The 25759-nt window shown below is 36.6% G+C and overlaps 2 protein-coding genes across 4 annotated transcripts in view; one reads left to right on the forward strand and one right to left on the reverse strand.

Moving 5' to 3' along the window:
- Positions 1-1965: 1965 nt before the first annotated feature.
- On the forward strand, positions 1966-20155 carry DLD (dihydrolipoamide dehydrogenase; the record flags this gene model as incomplete). 3 transcript variants are annotated; one of them, XM_084229921.1, is made up of 14 exons in its annotated part: positions 1966-2597; positions 4042-4120; positions 8269-8348; positions 8845-8913; positions 9404-9473; positions 10884-10984; positions 11276-11419; positions 11828-11929; positions 17069-17259; positions 17865-18035; positions 18672-18861; positions 19164-19301; positions 19907-19996; positions 20090-20155. In XM_084229921.1, exons 1-14 carry the CDS (start codon positions 2559-2561, stop codon positions 20153-20155), a joined length of 1530 nt encoding a protein of 509 aa, XP_084086047.1. In that variant the 5' UTR covers positions 1966-2558. The 3 variants fall into 3 exon arrangements, with proteins under 3 accessions (XP_084086047.1, XP_084086049.1, XP_084086048.1); XM_084229923.1 differs by lacking the exon at positions 11276-11419; XM_084229922.1 differs by lacking the exon at positions 8845-8913.
- Positions 20156-22402: 2247 nt separating this feature from the next.
- The window catches only part of LAMB1 (laminin subunit beta 1), a gene marked incomplete at both ends in the record, with an annotated part of 69901 nt that continues 66544 nt past the window's right edge, over positions 22403-25759 (reverse strand). Inside the window, 3 exons of the mRNA XM_084229979.1 lie at positions 22403-22539; positions 22693-22852; positions 23812-23988. Coding sequence (XP_084086105.1) covers positions 22403-22539; positions 22693-22852; positions 23812-23988 — 474 coding nt within the window. The remainder of the gene's footprint in view (positions 22540-22692; positions 22853-23811; positions 23989-25759) is intronic.

Genomic DNA, 25759 nt, shown 5'->3' on the forward strand with positions numbered 1-25759 from the left:
TCAGATGCTTGTCCCTGAAACAGCACAGCTAGGAGTGATTTCTAAGTAGTGTTTTATTATTTATTTATTTATTTTTAAAGAGGCACGTATTTTATTTATTTGTTTGTTTATACATGCACTGGGTACAGTCAGAAGCGCGGGAGGGTGAGAGAATTCACCAGAGCCAGAGCGGGGAGCAGAGCAGGCAGAACGACCGAAGTACACTGCTGAGGGGAGCAGTGGGCGGCAGGAGAGGTCTGCGCGCCATGCGGGACCCTCCTCCGGTGGCCGGGGAGCAGCCGGGGATCGAACCGGCGCCACAGAGGTGGCAGGGAGCTTCGCAACCCAGCGCTCAACCGCTGCGCCACCGGGGAGGCCCTAAGTAGTGTTTTAAATCCAAAGCCCAGAACAGTGCCTGTGCAGTGAACTTTCAAAAAATGTAGAACTAAGTTTAGAACTACACTGTCTGGAATTACTGCGAAGCAAAAATCAGACCTTATACCTCCACGCTCCATCTTGAAGACAGTGTTTTTCAATCTCTTATTGTAGGGTAAAGAAAATGTCAGGCTTTTCTGCCCTTCCGCCATCAGGATAGATGATGGATCCTTGTCCTGAATGCATGCCTGATGGCGGGCACCTGGAATAGGGTGTGGGCATAGGTAGATGGGATTCAGCTGAGTTAAGACTGTGCTTTTAAGGGCGGCATCATGGGGACGCCAGCACCACCAGTAGCAGCAGTAGAAGCAGCAGCAGAAGCCGAAAGAGAAGCCGAGAAGCAGCAGAACGAACGCTAGAGTGCCCAGATAGAGTGAAGACTTGCTGGGGGCTGGGAGGCCTGCCAGCCTGCCAGCACCCCTGCCTGCCATATGCCTGGTGAACCCCAAATAAAAAACCTGCAAAACTACTGAGGACTCTGACTCCTCCTTTACCCGGTCTGCATGGGATCAGAAAACCTGCACCGCGTCCAGTCCTGCACTGTACACTTATGAAAACCTAAAATCTCATCTACCACTTCATACACTCTAATTTGCTCTACTAAGGTGGCGTGTTTCCCAAGCTAGGAGGTAGACTGTGTGCTTTTTATATATTGCCAGTTAGAGCAGTACGCTGGTGGTGCAAAGATCTAGGGTTCCTTCCCTTGAATGGCATTTGAGGGGAGATTACAAAGCAGTTAAGACAAGTGCTCTGACTGTAGTGAGTCCTAAGGCAAGTTAGGGCTAATAGGCAGCTTCAGGGACATTGCAGGCAGGGACTTTGGGAGAGTTAAAGAGGCCTCTGAGATAAGGGCAGAGAAATCCAGGGCTAATGAGGACAGTAAATTTAAGGCTAACAAGGGCAGTAAATTTTCAGAGATCTTGGATAGGGGCAGACTAAGGTAAGAGCTGTAAGCTGGACACAGCTGCCCAAGGAAGTACACCACTGAGAGAGAGAGAGCCCATCACAGAGAGAAAATGAAGTTTTCAAATAGAGAAAAAAGGTTTAAATATCCGTAGACATGGGCCCATACGAACACTTTGCCCCTACTTGCGTCGCTGCCTGGGAGTCTTCACTTTTCCTCTAAATTATAATTTTCTTCACTCTCTAAATAAATATTTACTTCTCTCCACTTATTTATTTGAGGGCTTGTCTATGAATTCACTTTTGCGGTTTCGTGGGACAAGAACTGGTGGTGGTTTAAGGGTTATCGGGTGAAAGCAGCAGCTGCTGCTGCAATCACCCTAACAGCGCACACCCACTTCATTAGGGCTGCATTAGAGCTGCAGTTTTCTTTCATGAGGCCCCAAGGCCTCATCCCAGAAATGCAAAATGCTCTTCATCCTTTCAATAGTTGTAATAAAGATGTGAGATAATGCCCAGAAAGTGCTGAGCTTCCTCAGCTGGGCACAGTCAAGGACTCCTCAAGCTTTATTTTTTACAGCATGCATTAAACAAATGACAGTCTCCCTGATCTAGCTCGTCTTCCAAATAACAAAACCACACCAGTTTCGAACACTTTTTTTTCCCCGAGTCAAAAGCATCTATTAAAAAATTCCAGGTGTAAGTTTAAGAATGGAGATGATGTAAGTTACAAGATATGTGTATAGAATACTAATAAAATTGTATCTTAATATAGCTGAGACTCCATACTTAAAACTAACTTGTATAATTATTTTATTTGGTGAAGGAAACGATGGGGACTACACCTGAGGGGGGAAGCATATATTGTTTAAAAATGAACAATATATAAAAATTAAAAAATATAAATATATATTAAAATAAAAATATATAAAAATTAAAAATATATAAAAATGTACAAAATAAATAAATAATTAAAAAAATAGGTTCGAACACTTTCAAATCACCCACTTAAACAGTCCCTCAAGCCCAGCTGCCGCAAAGCGCCGGGCTCTTTACGACCGCGTACGACGCCGAGTAGGCCGGGAACGCCTCTTCCGTGGGGTCGCGCGGGCCAATCGCTCTGGTCGCGGCCTATTACGTCAGCGGCGCTGTGCATGCGCAGGGCGGGGAGACCTTGGCGAGGCGGCGGAGGCGCTAGGCGGAGGTGAAAGCTTTGGCGGAAAGGAGAGGAGAGCGGCGAGATGCAGAGCTGGAGTCGCGTGTACTGCTCCCTGGCCAAGGTGAGGGCCGACCGGGGAGGGGTCGTGCTGAGCCGGAGTCACAGGGGCGGGCCGACGGCTGACAGCGCCCGGGACGCGGCCTACCGGGTGGGGTGGGAGAGGCCGGAGGCCTTACGGGGACCACCCCAGGCTGCGCCGCGGAACCCGCTCGGCCCAGGCCGCGGCTCGGAAGTAAAGACCCCGGCTGTGGAGAGCCGGTGCGGCTGCATAACGGCCTGCCAGCAGTCACACACACTCCACTTCCAGACCGGGGCCGCGGGGCATGCGGGTCATACTTAGGCCTCTCCACCCTGGTGGAGGAAGTGTCAGCCGCTCCTGTGCTCTGGGGTCTGGTTCTTATCTCACTCCCTTCACCTGAGTGACCGAACCGTGTGCAGTAGGCAGGTAACCTTGGGCCCCGCGTTTGAAAGATTCAGAACAGTCAGGCCCAACTGGTAGCCCTAGGAATTCTTCTAAGGTCCCGTCAGTGTTCGGTAGATACAAGCTCATGTCCTTTGTTTTTGCTCTTAGAGGCTTGTATTTTTAATTGCGGCAGGTTAGCGTGAAGACTACTTTCCCTCTTCACCTACTTACTAAAATACAGCCAGATTGCGTGTGTGTGGAATCGTGGCTGGGCCACGTATTGTTGACGACCTAATAGATAATGCAGCCATCAGACACCTTTCATTTAAAGATGAGGAACTTGTGGTCCCGAGAGTTAATACAACATGCCAGAAGTGAGAGGGAGAGCTGGAACTCAGGACTGACATTTAATCTGCCGCGTTTTGTTCTGTCTGACCTCATGTGCAAGAATTGCCTTGGAATAGAGATTATGTACAATGCACATTGTAACTGCCTTCCATTTCTCTGCTTTGATAGCTGCCTGCTTTGTTTCTTTGTGCTTCACTGTACTTATGAAATACGGCTATTTAGAGGTGGTTGTAAAGATAGGATGCAGTTTATAAAGCTGTGATACTTGACTGTGAGCTATCAGATATATTTCCCTAAGTTACCTTGTCTAGTTTGCTGTTCCTAGTTAAGGCTCAGTACAAGTTCATAGATCGTGCATGGTAGAAAAGAGATGGGAAACAATAATTACAAACGAAAGGATTGTCATGATACAGATTCTAGTTTAAGTTAGAACTTTTAAGAGCTTTAATTATGACATTAAAATGATCCCTGGCACTGAAAATTGGCCATGCTTTCTGAAAATTTAATGAACGCCATTGAATCCATTTTTTATTAGGTTAAATATGACATGGTTTGTTGAGTATTCCTAATAAAAAGATAGTGTAGCAAACTGAAGTTGGAAAGTTAAAATAATTGTTACCAAAGTGGAAGAATTTACATGTAACCTACCTGGGACAACAGAAGATACATTCATAATCAGTGCTTAAGACATTTGCCCACAGTCACCTTTTTCATTTCCATGCTTTACATAATAGGAACATTCTCTTTCTTCCAGAGGGGCCATTTTAATCGAATATCTCATGGCCTACAAGGAGTTTCTGCAGTGCCTCTGAGAACTTATGCCGATCAACCAAGTAAGTAAATAGTAAAACAGTTTTTTTCTCAAATTAGTTCATAGTTCCTTTGTGTTTGAGTGTCATAGCAAGTGAATATTATAGTAACTAATGGTAAAGTAACCTTTGTTAGTATTCATTTGTTTTTATAGTCACTTAAATGTTTATGAGCACTAGTGTGTTCCAGGCGGTGAACAAGGCAAAACCCTGCTCTTATGGAACTTATAGTCTGGTGATAAAAGACAAACAGGTAAATATATTGGGAAATAATTGAAAAGAGGTAAGTGGGAGGAAAAGAGACATTTTAGATAGGGTGTCAAATCTTTTCTGACATGTTTTAGGAAAGACCTGAGTGAAGTGAGGGAATGAGAAGGTTATTTCAGGCAGAGGAAACAGCAGTGAGAAAGGTCTGAGGTAAGAATTGTGAGTTTTAAGGAATTTGCAAGAAGGTTGATGTGGCTTGGGCAGAGACATACAGAATGTAAAATCAGAGATAGAGGTCAGATTATGAATGGTTTTATAAGCCAACCCAAGGAATTTGTATTTTGTTCCAGGTTTGATAGGAAACCACTGAAGGGTTTTGAGTAGGGAATGATTTCACATGTTTACATTTATAAAGTTAATTCTGGGGGCCTCCCCGGTGGCGCAGTGGTTGAGCGCTGGGTTGCGAAGCTGCCCGCGGCCTCTGTGGCGCCGGTTCGATCCCCGGCTGCTCCCCGGCCCCCGGAGGAGGGTCCCACATGGCGCGCAGACCTCTCCTGCCGCCCGCTGCTCCCCTCGGCAGTATACTTCGGTCGTTCTGCCTGCTCTGCTCCCCGCTCTGGCTCTGGTGAATTCTCTCACCATCCCGCGCTTCTGACTGTACCCAGTGCATGTATAAACAAAACAAACAAACAAATAAATAAATAAAAAACATGCCTCTCTATATAAAAATAAATAAATATAAAGTTAATTCTGTCTGCTGGGTCAGTTGAGTATATTGACTGCTTAACATTGTTTAGAATGGTGAGGTGACCTTTTTGAAATCCTGAATGAAAATCTTGATGATCTTTAAAGTCCTGAAGGATGCACCTGAAATTAGGTTATGAATTGGGGGTATTTTCTTCTTTATACTCTTTTAAGTTCTTGAAATTTCTATAAAGGATATGTGGTTTTTTTTTTTTAATTATTTAAAGCAGGAAGTTAATGGTGACCTTTGAGTACCAAGGACGTATAACTATAACATTTTGAATATTTTAGTCCTAGAAATCCTTGAATGTTTTAGTCTCTCTTTAAAGAGACAAAGTTGAGATAATAATTGTTGTGATAATAATTAACATTAAATCCTTTGCCTCTTTTGTTGACTGGGAGTATTAGAATTCTTCTCAACTCACACAACAGAAAAAGTGTATATAATTAAAGACTGTTGAAGGCTAAATCTGAACCTTTGGAATCATTCAGGAAAAATTTATTCAGTGCCTTCTGTTTGCCAGCTAGTTCCTGAGTAAGAAGTTAAATTTTAGTGGAACAAGACTAGTCAAGTGCTTATGAATCAAACAGCTTTAGTGATCCCTTGACTTCGAGTAAATTGTAAATCTCTTGGTACCCATGTAGATGCAGGGTGTAGTAAAGTCTTTGGTTGGATAAAGTACCATGCATTTTACAAACATACTCACCCAAAGTATTTATTTAATGCCTGTCTTTTCTTCAAAGAATGCATACTTCATTAGGGTAAGAACTGTGGCTATGTAGTGCCCAAAATGGTACAACAGATATTTTGTACATATTATTAATAAATGAAGAACCTTGGTACCATGTCTGTCTGAGTTAGTACTCTATCTCACAAGCATTCAGTATGTTGCCCGATACAAAATAAGTCCCCAACAGCTGCAAGAACTGATACAATGAAGGCTTGCTCTGTCTCAGGCACTTTGTGATTAATCTGTGTGGCCATCCTATAAGACATGTGCTGCTATTTTCACCATTTTTTAAATCGAGAAGTTGAGTCCTGAAGAAGTTTTCCAGTAATCACAGCATAGAAAATTCTCATTCTAAAGCCCGCTTTTAATGTTCTTTTTGGTCTGCTTTCTTGGGTGAGTATTAGTTGGCCAACTTGAGGAGTTATGATATAGATCTTATTACAACATCTGGGAGATGTTTGAATATCATGATCAAAGTTCATCAAGATTTCAAAAAGACTGTGTGTTATTATTGCTGTCCTTCCAGTTCATAAGACCAGATTTATAGTGCTTAATCATTCATCTTCCACATTCATCCATTTACTCATTCTTTTTATGTTTATTCACTCATAATTGCAAAGATGCAGAATATCTAGTAAGTGCTAGTTGTTGAGCTAGTTTGTTGGAATCAGCAATGAACAAAACAAGGTGTAGCTTGTATAGATTGTACAATCCATTTGGTGAAGACAAACATCCAACAGATAATTTTTTGTGTATTTCAAAGTAAATTGTGCACATAGGTATACTTCCCCTAAATACTGCTTATTTTTGAAGGTTTTTCACTGGATAACAACCTCCTGTGTTTTTAGCTGTCAAATCTATTTCTTTTAACAATTTTTTTTTTTTCCTTGTATAAATCTTTTATCTCCTTTGTTAGGTTTATTCCTAGTTATTTCATTTGGGGGGGGGTGAGGACAGTTACAAATGGGATGGTTTTCTTAATACCTTCTTCTTCCTCTTCAGACTGATTGTTTGCATATAGGAAGGCTACTTCATTTTTGTGCTTTCTAGCACTACAGCAGTATTCTGATGGGATGGTACACCGGTACTAAATGTACCTTCAGTGAGAGGTGACTCATTTTGAGTTTTTGGTATTTTTCTCTAGTTAAAAAAATAACAGATTATATAGTAATTTGGAAAATAAAAATCAAGTTTTCCCATTTTTCTGTTTAAATTTTTTCAATACACCTATTTATTTTAATGAGAAAATGCTAAAAAACGTTTTTTGGCTGAAATTTTATCATCTCTCATTAAACACATGTTTATTGAAAAATTTAAATAAAGTGGGAAAACTTGGGGTTTATTTCCCAAATTACTATATAATCTTTAGATTTTACTGTGTGTATGTACACACACATTTTATATGCATGTGTATATAACAAATTAAAATTAGAACCAAAGTAAGAGACATTGTGTAGCTCATTTGAAAATAGAAATACATTTTATTATATGCTTAATTCTGAATATGATCAGTGAGTTAGGCAGTATGGCCAATAGGCACAAATGGATCAGTACAATTGAAGCAATCCTTTTTTCACATACCAAGTAGTCTTGTGTATCATCTGATATAACCAAGGAGAATCAGTTCTTTCATTTACTCAATAAGATGAATCTTTAGGCTTTGTAGGTAATTAAGTTGGATAATTTCTTTATTTTCTAACACATTTTCTAACAGAGGTTCTATGATTCTGCTCAGGCAGGCAAAGAAAGGTTTTTATGATAGTAGTACTCTTTCCCTAGTGTTTTTTGGAGGGAGGAGAGATAAGAAATGAAAATTGCCAACAATAAAGTAAACATAAAACTTGATTATTGCTCTTGGGGATTTTAGTTTATGATAGTTAAAGTTAAGGAATAGAATCATATTGAATAATGGAAAGACAACCAGAAGTAGAGACAATAAGCTTTACTTTTGTCTCTCCTGCTTGCTTGCTGGATTACCTTGGGCAAGTTAACCTCTCTGAACCTTGGTTTTGTATATGAAATGTCAGGTATGCATACATCATCCTTACCTTCCTCACAGGAAGTTTTGAGAATCTGACATGAAACTATATGAAACTGTTATACTGCTAAGTGCTAGAGTAGTTGGGTTGTGAGGACAGTGGAGGGGAGAAGGGAGAGTCTCCTAACTTGTAAAAGTCTTTTTAATTTATTTGCACTTGGGTTGAGGAGATTGGGAGTAATCAGACTTATTTATTAACAAGGTCCGTGTATACAGAGCTAAAGTGTATTTCCATGTGCTAAATGAACAAAGAGAAAATGAAATTTAAAAATCTGTACCATTTCTGCCATTTCAGTTAGAGCAAAGAACATTAAGCACCAGGAATAAAATAGTGCTGTGCAGAAAATGCTGGTTATGTGCATTTTCTGGGAAGTTTTAAAAATTATAAGTTTTATAATGTACTGTTTTTGGTCAATATTAAGCATATACAAATCAATTTGCTTTTATTGTAGTTGATGCTGATGTAACAGTGATAGGTTCTGGTCCTGGAGGATATGTTGCTGCTATTAAAGCTGCCCAGTTAGGCTTCAAGGTAAGGTTCAGATTCAAAGTAGGTTTTGATTCATTTTTATTTGGGAAGAGTTAAATCATTTTTCACAAAATACTTTGTAGGTAAATGATGTAAATTTCTTAATTCTACAAATTGTATTTAAGCCTGAGGTGAAGAAAGGGTGCATTCAGCTGTAGTATTCTTACGAAACGGAAAGTGAAGTTCTTTACTTGTCGCCTCCTTTCAGTATATTTTATGTTTCACTTCTAAGCCACACTTTGTGAAGATATAGTAATAGAATTAAAAGCATGTACTTGGTAATGTTAACCCCCCCAAAAAAAATTTTTTTTAGAATAATGTACTTCTTGGTGGGTTAGCTTGAGTTTATTCAAATGGTAAGTTATAAAGGACTATATTTCATTTTTATAAACACATCTTGAACAACTTCTTTTATAGAAGAAATGTCTTAATTTGAAATTTTAGTGGAATGAAACATTGCAGGTTATATTCAGTTAAATTATGTTTTTTTTGGTTGTAGACAGTCTGCGTTGAGAAAAATGAAACACTGGGTGGAACATGCTTGAATGTTGGTTGTATTCCTTCTAAGGTGAGCATATAATCTGTACAGGCAGAGATTATTTCACTAGCCACCAACTAGAAAGATGTATTGATATTAAGATATTAGACCAGTAGTTATCAAAAAATAACCCATGGATGATTAAAAAAAATTACTTTCCTTGTTTCAGAATATCTAGCCTTTCCATTCATACAGACTTTGATGTTCCATTTTTTTCTCTTTAGCTTTCTTTTACCAGTAAAAAAAAAAATGATAGGTAGTAAGTTTTTCATTTAGGTTCTTTATGTATACAAAAATGACTGCCTTTTTCACCTGCCACCCTTAAAATGTGTACCTACTATTTTAAAGAAAGATGTTTTGTTTTTCATTCTTGTTTGTTGAATGTTTTTTATGTCGTCGTTTTACGTTAATGACATAAAAAGTTGTAGCCATATAGAATATTCTATGTAGATAATGTAATTTTATAAGTGTTTTTTGCTTGTCTGTAGTGTGTTTATTAACATCTTTTTATTTCCTTTAGGCTTTGTTAAATAATTCTCATTATTACCATATGGCCCATGGAAAAGATTTTGCATCTAGGGGAATTGAAAGTAAGTATACTTTTCTTAAATTTAGCAATATTACCAGTCATACTTAACTATTCTTCCTTTGCCAGTTTTGCCTGAAATCTACTTTGAGTGTGTGTGGGGGGAGGGGGTGGAAAGGATGGGGGGGGAGAGAAAGAGAGAGGAGTGAGTGAGTGTGTGTGTGTGTAAAAGAGAGGAATCATGAAACATCAAGATCACTTGAGGGTAGGAGGCTGGATTCCTGAGTGCTATGGGTAGATAATAAGAAAGGTAGGAAGGTCTGTGTAAGTTGTTGATTGTGGAAATTGCCATGTAGATAGGAATTTGGCATAGCAGAAAAGGACATTTCGTAACATTTTGATTTGGTTTGTTTTGTCTCTTGCCTTTCTTTTTGGGCTGTTTTTATTTCATCCTTTCTCTTTAATTGTTGTTGCTGACAGACACATCCAGAATGGTATTGGTAGGAAGACTGGCTGTTAATTTTCCTTTATTTCTTTATAGCAGTAGGTTTCTAAAATAGTAGGCTGTAGGGTAGGCCAACCTGTGGGAAAAGGTGGTATATATAGACTAAAGCAGTTACTATATTGAACTAGGTGAAAAGTTGAAACGAAGTCCACTTTTCTTAGTAAGAAAAGAAGATGGAGGGTTAGTCAGAAGATCTACATTGTAAATAAGACTCTGATTTTTAAGTAAATCAAAATCTGAGTCCGTTTCTTCATCTCTAAGATAAGTATTGGTGGCTTGAGCTCATTAGTAGTAAGATACCTTTCTTCTAAAGTTTATTATTGAGATGATTTTTTTTTATTGTGCCTTTAGATTCTCTTCTGAGTTAAATGGGTGATTAAAATCTAATTGATTGACTCGCACATTAAGCTTCTGTATTTGAAATGTTCAGGGGTATAATTTTATCAGTTTTTGCTTCATGAAGTTTAGCACCTCCCTTTATTTAAAATTGCAGATGATCGCTGCTCCCTCAGCAGTGTATTTCAGTCAATCTACCTGTTCTGCTTCTCACTCCGTCTCTAGTGAATCCTCTCACCCCCACACCTCTGGCTTGTACCCCAGTTCTTGTATGCATAAATAAATAAATCTTTAGAAAGAAAACAAAAGAGAATAAAGATGACAATTCCCATCTCAAAAAAAAAATTGCAGGTGATGTTTTACTTAACTATTTCTACTTAAACCTCTTCCAGGCATATAGTCATCACAAGATACTTGGTGAATATGTTGTTAAATTGGGATACAATGTTTTAGTTTGGACTGCACTTTTCCTGAAGTGGACTTTTTATATTAGTTATTAAATTAAAAAATTTTAATAGTCTTTTATATAGTTTTGTAAGCATTAGGCTTACAATTTCCAGATCAGATTAGTGAAACATTATACAAGTACTTCATGAATTTACTAATGCTAAAGATTTATTTAATAAATTACAGTGTCTGAAGTTCGCTTGAATTTAGAGAAAATGATGGAGCAGAAGAGTACCGCAGTGAAAGCTTTAACGGGTGGAATTGCTCACTTATTCAAACAGAATAAGGTTAGTTACTTCAGAATTCTGCTTTATTTCATAAACACATTAAACATTGCCTCATGCTGAAGGAGTTTTGCTATTATAACTTGACTGGTGGGAGATAATTAATCTAAAACAGGATGCTAACCTAAGATAGATTTTGCTGACGTATGTAACAAAATTTTTGCTGCTCCATCTGTAGCATTACTAAATATGGAAGTACTTTATATTGTATATATTGTTGAGTATTTTTCCTCTAATAATATTTGTTTATCCAAAATGTTTTAAAGTTTGTAACTTTGTAAACATTTTATGAAGGTTGTTCACGTAAATGGATTTGGGAAGATAACCGGCAAAAATCAGGTCACTGCTACAAAAGCTGATGGCGGCACTCAAGTTATTGACACAAAGAATATTCTTATAGCTACCGGTTCAGAAGTTACTCCTTTTCCTGGAATCACGGTATTGACTTTTTACAATTGTTACAGCCTTCCTTTGGAAGTACATTTTAGAAACTACTTTATTCATGCTACTTGCAAGTAGATTTCTCACTGATACACTCCATTGTCAGTCATTGAGGTTTGGGAAGTTGCTTGTCTTTATTCTGCAGTGATTTATTTATTTATTTATTTTACTAGAAAGGTAACACTTGATATTAAGATATAATTGAGTTCAATATCAAGTTAAAATTGACCATTTCCTTTTGAAATGCTGAGTGATAAATCTTAACATTTTTAATGGGATTTGATGAAATTGGATAGAAGTCATAGATACTTCAAAATAAATAAATGACAGTATTTTTAGTGCTTATGCTGAGTGAGATCAGTTTATAAAGGTTTTCCTAAATAATTTTGGGGGCTTTTATTACAGATTGATGAAGATACAATTGTATCGTCTACAGGAGCTTTATCTTTAAAAAAAGTTCCTGAAAAGATGGTTGTCATTGGTGCAGGAGTAATAGGTGTAGAATTGGTAAGTGATGGTTGCTTCTCTTTTATTATCTCCTTGGAATTGGAAGGAACTTAATGGTATCCTCTGATTCTTTGAATAACATTATAGGCACATTGGTATTTAGTTTTCCTTAAACACTTATAGTAATAACAGAATTTGCAACACCAACCCACTTCAGTCATTAGAATGTTCTCTTATTTTGAAATCTGCTTTCCTGTGTTTTCTACCCTTCCTGTTCCTTAGAACTAGATGAAATTTTTTTTAAATGTTGTATTTTTATCTTGTATGTCTTGTTATAGTATTTATCACACTTTCTTGATACTACTTGTTCACTTGTCTCTAATTAAATCAGACTCCTTGAGGGCAGAGATTATGGCTGTTTCATTTCTGTCATCAGCATCTAGCTTGGTGGCTGATATGTGTTCTCACTTATTAGCTTGTTACTACTACTACTTAATAAACACTTGTTGATAAAATAAATACCTTTCAAAAATCAGCTTAAAACGTCAGCCTAGAAGTTTTATTTTCAGTGAAGACATAAGAAAGTTAGTCTTTTCTGCTTTGAGTTGTTAGAATAATGTGTACTTTTTTGTAGTACCTATTAATAGCAAAATATTGCATTTTCTTATATCTTTCTTTCCTGCAAGACTATAAGCTCCTGGAAGGCAGAGATGGTGTTTTATTTATATTTGAATCTCCATTGCTTTTCTTAATGCTTAGTATTAGGTCTCATACCGAGCTAAATCCATTTTATCATGAGACTTTTGATTGTGTCCATTCTATCAGAAACACTTGTGTTATTTGAAGCTAAACATAATATTGCTCATTGAGGAGAGTACCTCTTTTGCTATGCATAATTTACTTTTACTCTCTTATGATTAAAATCAAGGTTCTTCTCCCCTCCTTTTGAAAAAGTACACATTGAGCTTGTGGTCACTTAAAAACCTCACATCTTTTGTTTGAGGAATTCTGATGTTTTTAAATCTACAAAAAGGATTTTGAACCTTAATTATTACTGAACTTGATCTTCTTTGCACCCATTATTTCATTTTTTTTTTTTTTTTGGTGGGACCCTCGCCGGTGGCTGGGAAACAAACCGGCGCTGCGGAGGCTGCAGGCAGCCTTGCAACCCAACGCTCAACCACTGTGCCACCAGTGGAGGCCCTCAATCTATTTTTTTAATCTTGATTCTTCATTCTTATATTTATCTGGTTTTTCTTTCTTTGTGTACCTCAGATTTTGGGGAGTATGTTAATGAAGGCATTTGGTCCCTTCATGTGATCTGACCTAAAATTTCTTAAGCTTTCTCTGGTATCATTCATTTTGTTAGTAGAAAGTATTGAATGCCAACTGGCATGACAATATTGAACCTGTTAATAACATCTTTGAATCTCCATTGATCCATCTCTGTTTCTCCATCTTATCTACAAGGACATCGTAGAAAAAATTTTTTGAACACCTATTGATAATTTATACTACATTTGCCAGTTCAGAAAATAAAATCAGAGTAGTTTACATGACCCTTTGGAACACTTGTAGTGTTCAATGACTGTCAAATGGAGTGTTTAAGGTTCAACACTCTCCTAGAGTATTTAGCAGGGATTGATGTCTGTTGCACATTTCAGAATCCATTCCGTTTTTGTTAATTTAAGTCATATTTGCGATCTCCCACCTTTGGCTGTTCTCTTAGGCTAATTAAGTTCCAGCTTGCATGGACAGTGTGTGTCAATGTTATCAAATTCTGTCATCTAATCTGCTTGAGTAGTTAACTCATCAATATAACTAAGAACTAGTTGTTCTTATCTTGGGCATCACCTCTTACTTCTTAGTGATATTTTCTCTATTACATTTTGAAATATGTTCTCATAGATAAAACACAGAAGAAAAAAGGAAAACTTATACTTTTTTTTTAACAAGCCTTGGGTAATTTCAAACATATTGAAATTGTATAATTTTTAGTTGTCTATTACTGTATTTAGGTTTTTTTATATATTTTTTACATCATTTTTCATTTTTGCACAATATATGCATTTTCATCTTGGTTATAGTCCCCATACAATTCCCACCCCCTTGTTTTGATATCCTACTTCCTCCTCCCATTCCTGCCCTCCCCCCCCCCCCACCATAGTGTGTCCTGGTTTATAGTTGCTTGTTTTTGATTTTGATTTTTACTTTATTATAATTCTTTTCCTGGTCCCTTATTTAGGTTTCCTAAATATATATATATATTGTATTTAGTTTTTACATGTGTTTTTAAATATATAAGCTTATTAGAGAACTTACTGTGCAGTCATAAATGTCTTTTAGAAAGGCTAGTCACATAACTTTATTTTTGCAGTTTACCTTCTTCCATTCCAATTTCATGTGGTGCTAAAGAACATAGGTTTTCAGAATGACGTTTAAATTTGATTTTCAGTTTTGTCTCTTAAAGACTTTGTCATTATCAAATTGAGTCTCTCTGAACTAGCTGATTGATCATAAACATGGGATTAGGAAAAGCAGCCTTACAGCATTATTTTTTGAATTTATGAAGGTAGTATATTTAAAACACATAACATAGTGTCTGGCATCTAATATATTTGCATAAATGGTAGCTATTTTTGAAGTCTAAAGATTACATCTAAAGTCTAAGGATTTTGAAACCAATTTTCCAAGAGTAGGGCACTGTATTGCATTCCTAGTTTGAATTATAGACTTTAAGATAATGCTGCTTACATACATATTCTTAACTATTTCTGAAAATCCCAATTCAGGTTTTTTCAACTTTTTGAGATGTAATTCACATGTCATGTAGTTCATACTTTTAAAGTTTAAAATTCAGTGATTTTTTTAGTGTATTCACAATGGTGTGCAGCTGTCATCACTGTCTAATTCCAGAAAGTTTTTGTTACCCCCAAAAGAAATCCCGTGCCCATAGCACTCACTCCACATTGTCCTTTCCCCTTGTTCTGGGAAACCACTAATCTCCCAGAGTTTAATAGGATTTGCCTATTCTGAACATTTCATACAAATAGAATCATATAATAAATATGTGCCATTCGTGTCTTGCTTCTTTCATTTAGGATAACATTCTCAAGGTAGCTTCATTTCTTGAAGCTCTGAGCTTTTTTTCTTGATGTTAAATACTTCATTTCTTTTTGTGGGTAAATATTTCATTCTGTGGATATAGTGCATTTTGTTTATTCATCCATCAGTTGATGGGCACTTGGATTGTTTTTACTTTGGGACCGTTATGAATAATGCTACAAATATTTGTGTACAAGTTTTTGTGTGGACATCCATTTTCACTTCTCTGGAGTATATACCTACAAGTTTGTTAGGTCAAATGGTAAATTCTGTTAAGCCTTTCGAGGAAGTCTTTCAGAGTGGCTGTACTATTTTACAATCCCACCAGCAGTTTAAGTTTCATTTGCTCTGCTTCCTCGCCAGTGGTTGGTGGTGTTGACTTTTCTAATTTGAGCTGTTTAATTTAAAATTGGTTTCTTGTAGTCTTGTGGTTGTAATTTGCTTTTCTCTGAGTGGCTTGCAATGTTAAGTGTCTTTTATTTGCTTCTTTGCTATCTCTTTATCTCCTTTGATGAAATGCCTGTTTAAATATTTTGTTTTTATTGTGCTTGTTTACTTTTGTGAATTCTTAAGTAATGTATTTTCCCAGTCTATGACATCTTTTTCTTTTTAATAATTTTTTGAAGAGAAGTTTTTATTTTTTTAAATTTTTTCCCTATTTATTTATTTATTTATTTATGCAAGCACTGGGTACAGTCGGAAGCACGGGATGGTGCGAGAATTTGCCAGAGCAGAGAGCAGAGCAGGCAGACTGACTAAGTACACTGCTGAGGGGAGCAGCGGGAGGCAGGAGAGGTATGCGCACCATGTGGGACCCTCGCCTGGCGACCGGGTATCAAACCGGCACTGCAGAGGCTGTGGGCAGCTTTGCAACCCAGCGCTCAACCGCTGTGCCACTGGGGAGGGCCACTTTTTTTTAAATTTTTTTTCCCGATTTATTTATTTATTTATACAAGCACTGGGTACAGTCGGAAGCGCTGGAGGGTGCAGAATTCACCAGAGCCAGAGGGGAGAGCAGAGCAGGCAGACTGATGAAGTACACTGCTGAGGGGAGCAGCGGGCGGCAGGAGAGGTCTGCGCGGAGAAGTTTTTATTTTTGATGCAGTCCAGTTTATCTTTTTTCCTTCACGGTTTCTGCTTTTGGCTTTGTATAGGAGAAATTTTTGCGTAATGCAGTGTCACAAAAAGATTCACTCATGTGAGTATAAGAGAGTTGATTTAATAACACTTCTGAAATGGTTATAATCTTGGGCTTTACATTTAGGTTCATGATCCAATTTAAATTAAGTTGTATAAACTTGTTAGATGAATTTTTAGTGTCATTCTACTGACTCTAGTTATGTTAGCTTTCAAGAAATTCATGAAACTTTTTAAATGAATGCACAGATCTAACAAATAGGAAAGGTAAATTCTTATGGTAAATTTTAAATTACCAGATGTTTTTAATATAAATTTTTGCAAGTGATAATATTCAGCGTTTTTCATATTTAACTGTATACAGTTAGAATTTAACTGTTAAAAAAGTTCAGTTTAAATAATAATTTGAATGAAAAAATAAATATTTCATAATATTAATGGTTACTTCTTTCCCTCTGGACCTTCTTTCCCACTGCTGCCTTCTTACTCCTGGACCAGTGTCCCCCAGTTGCCTGTATAGTTCATTTTCTCCAAGTCTTTGTACACATGTCATTCCTCTAGTGAGGCCTTCCCCTGACCACACTATGTAAAATTATAGTTACTCTTATTTCAGTAGTTCTGGTTCTAATTCCTGCTTTAATTTTCTTGTAGTACTTTGTTGTCCTGTGCATTTTCATTTTTATCTGTCTCCTCTATCAGAATTTCAAGTCTTCAAGGGCACTGTTTTGTTCAGTAATGTGTGCCTAGCACTGATAGTGGTACCTAGGATATTGCAGATACTCAATAAGTGTTGGAATGAATGAGTAAATATATGAAGTTACACATATTAACCAGTGTTAATTTTACATCTCAAAGCTTCTCAGAGGAGCATATTGACAATATCTTAACTAAATTTAAGGTGATTTAGGAAACATTTACTTAAAATTTTTATTAAAATTTCCTAATTGTTATTTATAGGGATCAGTTTGGCAAAGACTTGGTGCAGATGTGACAGCAGTTGAATTTTTGGGTCATGTTGGTGGAGTTGGAATTGATATGGAGATATCTAAAAACTTTCAACGCATCCTTCAGAAACAAGGATTTAAATTTAAATTGAATACAAAAGTTACTGGTGCCACCAAGAAGTCAGATGGAAAAATTGATGTTTCGTAAGTATGCTATATTTATTGTTGATATATCCTTGTTTGTGTGTTGAGGAAAACATGCGAAGATTTTTTTTTTTTTGTGACTGAAAAAAAGAGTAACTTACTGCTTCATATAACTAAGGATTAAGTGGATGCTAGAAAAATTAACCCATTGTTCTCATTTTTATAATGTCCTCTGTCATTGTATACATTCAGAAAAAATTTACACTCCCAACATACAGAAAATTTAAAATATTTTTAGGAAGATATGGGGAAATTCGTGATATTAGGTTGCTCATTATGTACTTGGAACACTACTAATACTTGAAGTAATTATACAATTTTAAGGTCACACAACTGGTGACTTGAACGAATCTTTTTGATCCTAAGACCTTTGCTCTTAATTCATGTTATCTGCCTTTTTTGTGAATTTTTCATGATAGAGTTCTAGAAGCTATGTATATTTTTGTCATCGCCTGACCTTTATGTTTATAGGAAAATAAACATTGTTACAAGTATCACTAGCACTTGAGAAATGTCAGGTCTTAAATTTCTAAGTCTAGCAAATATTTATATAGATGTATGTTTATGTTGAGGTGTGTTTAACAGTTGTACTGTTAATTGTCTAGTATTGAAGCTGCTTCTGGTGATAAAGCTGAAGTTATCACTTGTGATGTACTCTTGGTTTGCATTGGCCGACGACCCTTTACTCAGAATTTGGGACTAGAACAACTTGGAATTGAATTGGATCCTAGAGGTAGAATTCCAGTTAATACCAGATTCCAAACTAAAATTCCAAAGTAAGTTGAACAATTACCTGTGTTTTCAATAATTTTAAAATTTCAAATAATATTTTGAAAAAGAGACTTTTTTTTTAAATACTGAATTGACCACTTTTTTTTTTTAAGATTTGTTTATTTATACAAGAACCAGGGTATAGGCCAGATGTGTGGGAGGGTGAGAGAATTCACCAGAGACAGAGTGGGGAACAGAACAGGCAGACTGACGAAATACACTGCTGAGGGGAGCAGCGGGTGAGACAGGAGAGGTCTGCTGTGCCATGTGGGTTGCTCTGAGGCCGTCGGGGATTGAACCGGCACTGCAGAGGCTGCAGACAGCTTCACAGCACTGTGCTCAACTGCCTGCGTCACAGGGGAGGCCCGAAAAAAGACTTTTGTTATGCTGAAAAAACTGCATTAGCTTTGGGGAAGAATAACAAACTCAAAACCACATTGAAATACCACCTCACACCTCTGAGAAAAAGACTAGAAACAAAACAAAACTTAGGAGTTTTTTCATTACCCAAAGATGAAATTTAAATATAAATTTCTAGTGAATAAATCATCATAAAGAAATATATTTTTGTTATGACAGCATAACTGAATGAGAGTATGTGATTTTAGAAGTTCAACTTTGTTTCTTTTGATCTCTGGTAGTATTTATGCAATTGGTGATGTGGTTGCTGGTCCAATGTTGGCACACAAAGCAGAGGATGAAGGCATTATCTGTGTTGAAGGAATGGCGGGTGGCGCTGTACACATCGACTATAATTGTGTACCATCAGTGATTTATACACACCCTGAAGTTGCATGGGTTGGCAAATCTGAAGAGCAGTTGAAAGAGGAGGTAATTCTGAATGAGGGTGGTTTTACTTCAGTGTGTTAATTGAGCTAATGACACTAGTACTGAGTCATTTTACTATGGCATTTTTGCCTGTATTCAAAGACTATTCCAAAACTTCTATATTTGGTTTTGAAATATATCCATATGTGTCAATAGTTGCTTATGTTTATATCCCAAATATTTCATTACCAAGCACTTTGGTCTTGATGTGAAGAAACACCATCTTAGGATTTATTTTCTATGTAAGTGGCGTACGATTTCACCAGTGTGAATGAACTTTTTCAGAGCTTTTCTGTCTCTCACAGGGTATTGAGTACAAAGTTGGGAAATTCCCATTTGCTGCTAACAGCAGAGCTAAGACAAATGCTGACACGGATGGCATGGTGAAGATTCTTGGGCAGAAATCTACAGACAGAGTATTGGGAGCACATATTCTGGGACCGGTGAGTATTGTAAAACCAGAAGTCCATGTGGGTTTTTGGAAAGCACTGCTATTTATGTCAATTCAAGTTTGTAATTTTTAGTCGTGTACCAACAGCACTGTGTTACCTACCCTATCATTTACTTTCCATAGTCCAACTAAGATTAAAACATACGCGAGACCCTATGCATGCTTAAAACTTTTCAGTGGTTCTTTTTGCTTTTCAGCTCTGCAGGCCCCCACTAAGTCTTTCTCGACTACCTTTCTGATCTCAATTCAGTCCATCGTAGGCCAAACTTGTTTCCATTTTAGGGTTTTTGCACTTATTGTACCTAAAATGCCTGCCTAAAATGTCTCCAGATTTTTGCATGTCTGGCTCCCTATTTTTCAGATCTTCCTTCAGATGTCTCCTAAGAAAAAAAGCCTTTTCTACCACTAAATCTACCCTGTGCCCTCCAGTTAGTGTTTGAGGTATAGGATTTGAATCCAGACCAACTGCCACCTTTCTTCTTACAATTTTCCTGATTGGAGGCTGTTAATTTCGCCCAACAGCCAACACAGTCTAATAGGGTACAGTTGTTTTATTGCCATGGAAACAAAATTAGTTCTTGATTTATTATTTTAAAGGGTGCTGGTGAAATGGTAAATGAAGCTGCTCTTGCCTTGGAATATGGAGCATCCTGTGAGGACATAGCTAGAGTCTGTCATGCACATCCGGTAATTAACAGCAGCATACACAATAAATGGCTATCTAAATTTCCTTCAGGCTCACAAATAATTTGGTTTAATTTTAAATTTCTTCTCTTGCAGACCTTATCAGAAGCTTTTAGAGAAGCAAATCTGGCAGCATCATTTGGCAAACCAATCAACTTTTAAATTAGAAGACTTCTCTGAAATTTCCTGCGAGCTTTTGTAGAGGTCACATTTCTGAACAGAAATGCTCACAGCTGCAAGAGTTTCTAGGACTGAATTATGAAACTTGGAAGGTATTTAATAGGTTTGGACAGAATGGAATAATCTCATCTATGTTTTAAATTTATTATTTCAATGCATTAATAGTACAGAAAAATGCTACTTATGGTAGCATCCCAGAAAATTAACCCTTATTTTCATGCAGTTGACAGAAGGTTCAAGTTCATGAAATTTACGTTAAGTAGCTTTTCTCTCTCATGTCAAGTTGGATTTATGTACATGGATGGAGCTGGAGTGTGATAGGTGAACAGCTGGGTTTGAAGCAGGGTGATCAAGTTATTTTAAACTTGGATGTCAGTCTAATTAGAATAAGATTCAAATATGTATAAACTGAACTGATGTAAATAAAAATGATGGTCTCTCACTTGTTTTATTTAATCCCCAGATTCTTGCAGTTTAAAGTAGAATTAGTTCAGATTTTTAAAGTTTCTACAGTTACCCAAATTAAGGAGGTATAGTTGCAAAAGTCAAATATTAAATGGAGACTCATGTGTATTACTGTGAGGAATGAAGATTCAGAAATAATCATGTGTTAAATATTCATTTACTGGTTCTTCTGAGAGGATGATGGCCCTAATTCTATTATGACTACCTCTAGTGTATATAATTACCCTTTATTAATTGCTCTTACCAGCCCAGGTTAAGTGTTTTCAACATCAGTACATTAAGGCATTTCTGTTTTGGTGATATATACTAAGTGTTTCAGCACATGCTTTTTAAGAAACATAAAGGAATCTTTTCCTGTATGGATTTCCACTGTATCCTTGACTGGGAAAATAACTTCTTTCTTTAGAGAGTACTATAAAATTGTATTTATTGATATTTAAAATGATCATTTCTTGAAACATTTTCTTCATGACTATGGTTATTCTCCAGTACTTTGTTTTTTAAAAGTACATATTTTGTTCGGAGTCTGTAATTGTTAAGAGAATTGGTCTGATATGTGCTGCATGACTGTTGCAGTTCTTTAAATCTGAAATTCCAGTATCCTATTAAATGTTAGTTTACTTAAACCTCAAATATATTCCCTACTTTAGGGAATAGTGAAATAGTTAAGAGAATGCAAATACGTATGTATGGGTAGGAATGATGTTCTAGGTATAAAACAAGTTTCATTTGTTCAGTTAATGACAGTAAGTATTTTCTTGGCCTGTGAAGGGGTGGTGCTAAATTATTTGTCCATTTCACTTACCTGATCAAACTTGTTTAAATATCTACATAAGCCATTTTGCTACTTCTTCGGATTCCTGCCTAAGTGACAGTTGCCTTGGACCAAAGGGAAGTATAAGTTTCCCTTATTGAAATTTCAGCTGTTTACATAACTTGCTCAGGTCCAGCTTCAAATGTAGCTGTGTTGGAGTGTGGGTTATGGTGAAGTAGTATACAGTATCTCCTTGCCTTAAGAATATGTAAAAAAAAAAAAAACAAACAATAGCTAAAATATATTGCCAGGCCTACTGTCACCAACCTGTAGCTTAAATTATGATTATTTTGGTCTTACCTAACAGATCATAGAGAATCTTTACTTGTGAAATAAAATAGAGAATCATTCTGTACTTGGACTGCTCAGTTGGAAAGGGAATGTCCATAAATTCTGGCCGAATTTAATGTAAACCTTTCTATCCAGTACCCTATTCTAGGTAGGAACAGTTAAAAACCACAACTTTTACTCCCCTTAGATTTTCTAGAAATTGCTGCTTTTTTGTTTTTTTCCTAGAGCAAGGAGTTTTGGAGATTGAAGCAGTTGTTGATATAATGAAGGTATATGAGACTATGTTCTTCCTCCTTTTAATCTCCAGTTGGGAATCCCACTGATTTTCAGGGATGATTTGCGGAGATTTTTGACCTAGCAACACATGAGTAATAGCATATTTATAGGTACAATGGAAATTTTGGTGTCTATGGAGGCAATACATTTATCAACTCAATCTCTGCAGTATAAATAATTTTTTTGTTAAAAGAACTTATAAACACTAAATCAGCAAAAGTAACAATGAAGTTAAGAACTATACTAAATATATAACAAAAGCACTTTATTTAGTATAAAAAGTGATTAAAAATATTAAATATGAGTTTCAGAGTATTAAGTTTTTTAAAGGTAGCAGTTTTACTTTGGTTACTTCAGCCATTTCATAAGCCCTTCCTCCTTTGTTACAAGCAGGTACTGTAAACAGCAACTTTCTGGCTTATATCTTTTAGGAGTGAACGGACTTCTCCTTCCAGTCTTACTAATTCTTCAGCTCTGTCCTCTAAATATTTTTGATTGTCTTCATATTTTCTTTCTAAATCTGTGGGAGATCAAAATAAAAAGTTGACATATTTAGAGTATGATCATCTCAAAATCTAATACTGATCTTTTGTGTCTATAGGGTCCTATTTAAGTGCCTGAGACACAGTGAATAATTATGAAAATATGAGCCTAAGTGAAAAAGCATACATACCTTGCAGCAGTTGTAGCTTGCTATTTGCTTGAGCCAAAAGTGTTTTTGCTTCATTTTGTAGCATCTCAGCTTTCTTTCTGGCACCAGCTGACTCTTCAGTTTTTATTGCAATTAAATTTTCTACGTTCTTATACTTTCCATGAAGTACATCATCCACAGACTGCAGTTCCAAATTCAGACACAAAGAGGTAATAATGTTAGAGCTGTTTCATAATCATGGCAAGCTTGATCATGAATATTAACTTGCACATATTCTAAAGGAGGGGGATTATCTGGATCTTAAGCAGAGCTAAAATTTTGGCAGATCTAATGAAAGGAAGATAGGTAATACTGTAGAATATTTATAGGTGGGTGAGGAGTAAGGATTTGGTGTCAGTTTGGAAAGATAGCTGCAAGTGATTCTTTAACTAAAAAAATAGGATCGTCATGTCTAGTGGTTCTAATCCTTTATAGTTAAATGTTACAGTTACACAGAATGCTCTATAAGAATGCTATTTCAGGAAACTACAAACCATAGTGGAAAAGATAGACAAAGAACTCAAGTTTTGTTTTCTTTCCCCAACCCAGAGATAGAGGGATGTCACTCTTGTTTAATGCCTAAAATTTTGTTTCCTAAGTAATAGGGAGTTATGGAAGTTAATGTAACAGCTTCAATACACCCTGGTCCACACAAATTTAGAAACTGTGTGTGTGATTATCTGTGCAAAAATACATCTTCCAATCAAAAGTGAAAACAATTTGACATGTGCAGAAAGTGATATCTGATTCCCTGTTCTCTGAAATAAGATAGAAAAAGCTTAAAGTTTTTGCAACTGACCAAGTAATTACTGTATGCAGATATCTTCCTATCTGAATTACAGGACCACCAGCTTCTTTTAAGACTTCTACCTCTAAGTTCATTTTCTAAATACTTATCCAGATTTGAATTTGAGGGCCTAAGGTCATGCTTATTGGATGCTTTCATATCCACTCCCATTCTTTTTTGTCTGTGTCTCTAAAGACTGTTTCATAGGAGGTCATTTGGGATGACTCCGATAAATAGCCATGTAAGGTCCATGTCCCTTGTGAATTCCAAGGAAGAAATGATATCAGTGGCATAGCTGTGAAGTTATAACTTACCTTCTTAGCATTGTCTGCACTTTGCTTCACATCATATGCTACTTTTTCAATATATTCTGCCTCCTCAGAATTCTGGGCAGCCTTCCGCTTGAGTTCTTCCACATTCCTCTCTAGCTCACTGATACGCTGGGAGGCGTTGAACAAGGTTTCTTCAGAAGCTGCAGTTTCAGACTCGATCTAAAAGGTAGAATGTCGGTCATTCAGGAAGCCAATAATATAAGAAGTGGTAGGAAGTGCTACAGATATGGTTTAAGGGAAGATTTTAAAAGTCTACTAGCCATTTTGTGATAGGACAAAAATAGAAATTACTGAAAATACACAAAACTTTCTTGAACTTACATTTTGTCCAACTTTGTCTGCTGTGTCTTTTTTAGAAGTTAATATATGAGATATAATCTAGGCTGAAATTCATATTTTTCCCTTATGATCTAAGAACCATACCCAGGCAACTCATTGTTTTGAGAAACCATTTTAAGGACAGCACAAACTTTGCCTTAACAATGTTCACAAATAAGCAGATGTGACGAGGGAATTCCACATTTCCAAATAAACTCCAATTTTAGTTTTTTCTATCAACTCTAAATGTTTAAACGCAGTTAATGTGATTTGTTTCTAGCTAATGATTGAAGACATGGAGATCAGGAATATTTCAGATCTCTGAAATGTATAAATCTGTTATTTTAGGGAAAAATATTGCAACTGGCAGAAATTCACATTTAATCTCTTTTCAAGTATAATCATTAACCTGATTTTTAAAAGGTAGCCAAAGCTGAAGAACCAGCTTCACTAAGCACTTGTTTTCTCTTAAAAAAAAAAAAAAAAAGATCTTCAAGAATGGGTCTATTCCATAGACTTTAACAATGTCATACTTAAAAATTTTTAGGATATGTCTATAATGACCCATTGGTTTAAGTATTTCAAAACAAAGGATTCTTAGCTTATCTTCTAAGAATTTAACTACTATCATTAACACAATTAAAGAATTGTTAACTAACCTAAAACATTTTCTATCCCATTTCCCCAAAACAAAAATTGCTCACCTATACTATTTTCTAATTGGCTTAATAAGTTTAATGTAACCCACCAGGATGAACTTAAAGTTTTAATAGAAGAAAAAAATTTAAAACCTAGGAAAATCCATATTAAAAGGGTTAGAACATAGTCTGCTAAAAAATACTTATTACATTCAGGAAAATTTTAATTTTTTGAATAAGTACTTTAAAGAAGGGAGCATCTATATAAGGTCAGAATTTTAGAGGGAAAAGTGAACACTTTGAGAACAGTAGACTAGGGGAGGAAAGGCTTGACTGGTAGGACAAAAGAAGTTGAAAAGATCTTCCAGGTTTTAAGTGCTAAAGCGTTGTTGGCCTGAGAAGGCTGCCCACATAAAGCAGTGAAATAATCTAATTTCAAAGTATATGCTGAGAAGATGGGTAGACATTGGATGAATCATTAATTCTTAAGCTAGTTTTATAAAACAGCTGAACTTTCCTTAAAATTGGGGGGAAAAGTTTACTCATAGACCTGATTTTTGAGGCCTGCCTAGTGGTACAGGGGTTAAGTCTCAGTGCTATCAAGTTGTCGCCAGCCACTGCAACAATGAATTCAATCCCTGGCCAGGGAGTTGACCCACATGGCACAGCAGACCTCTCCTGCCTTGCCCACTGCTCCCCCCTGTCTCTAGTGAGTCCTCTCACCCGACCCCTTCATCTCTGCCCTATACCCCAGTTCTTGCATGCATACATAAATTTTTTAAAAAACCTGATTTTGAGGGAGCGGGCCCCTCGGGTTCGCCTTGCAGTGGTCCCTGGGGGCTTTGGGGGGGTGGGGGCTGCGGCCGTCAGGCTATCCGGTCCAGCCCACCGTCCATGCGAGGCCGCCGGGGTGGGCACCAGACCAAGCCAACCAGAATGTGTTTTTGGGAAAAAAGAGAAATATAACATTGTAT

The sequence above is a fragment of the Talpa europaea genome, assembly GCF_964194135.1.
Source record: "Talpa europaea genome assembly, chromosome: 3".
In the NCBI taxonomy this organism is placed as follows: Eukaryota; Metazoa; Chordata; class Mammalia; order Eulipotyphla; family Talpidae; genus Talpa; species Talpa europaea.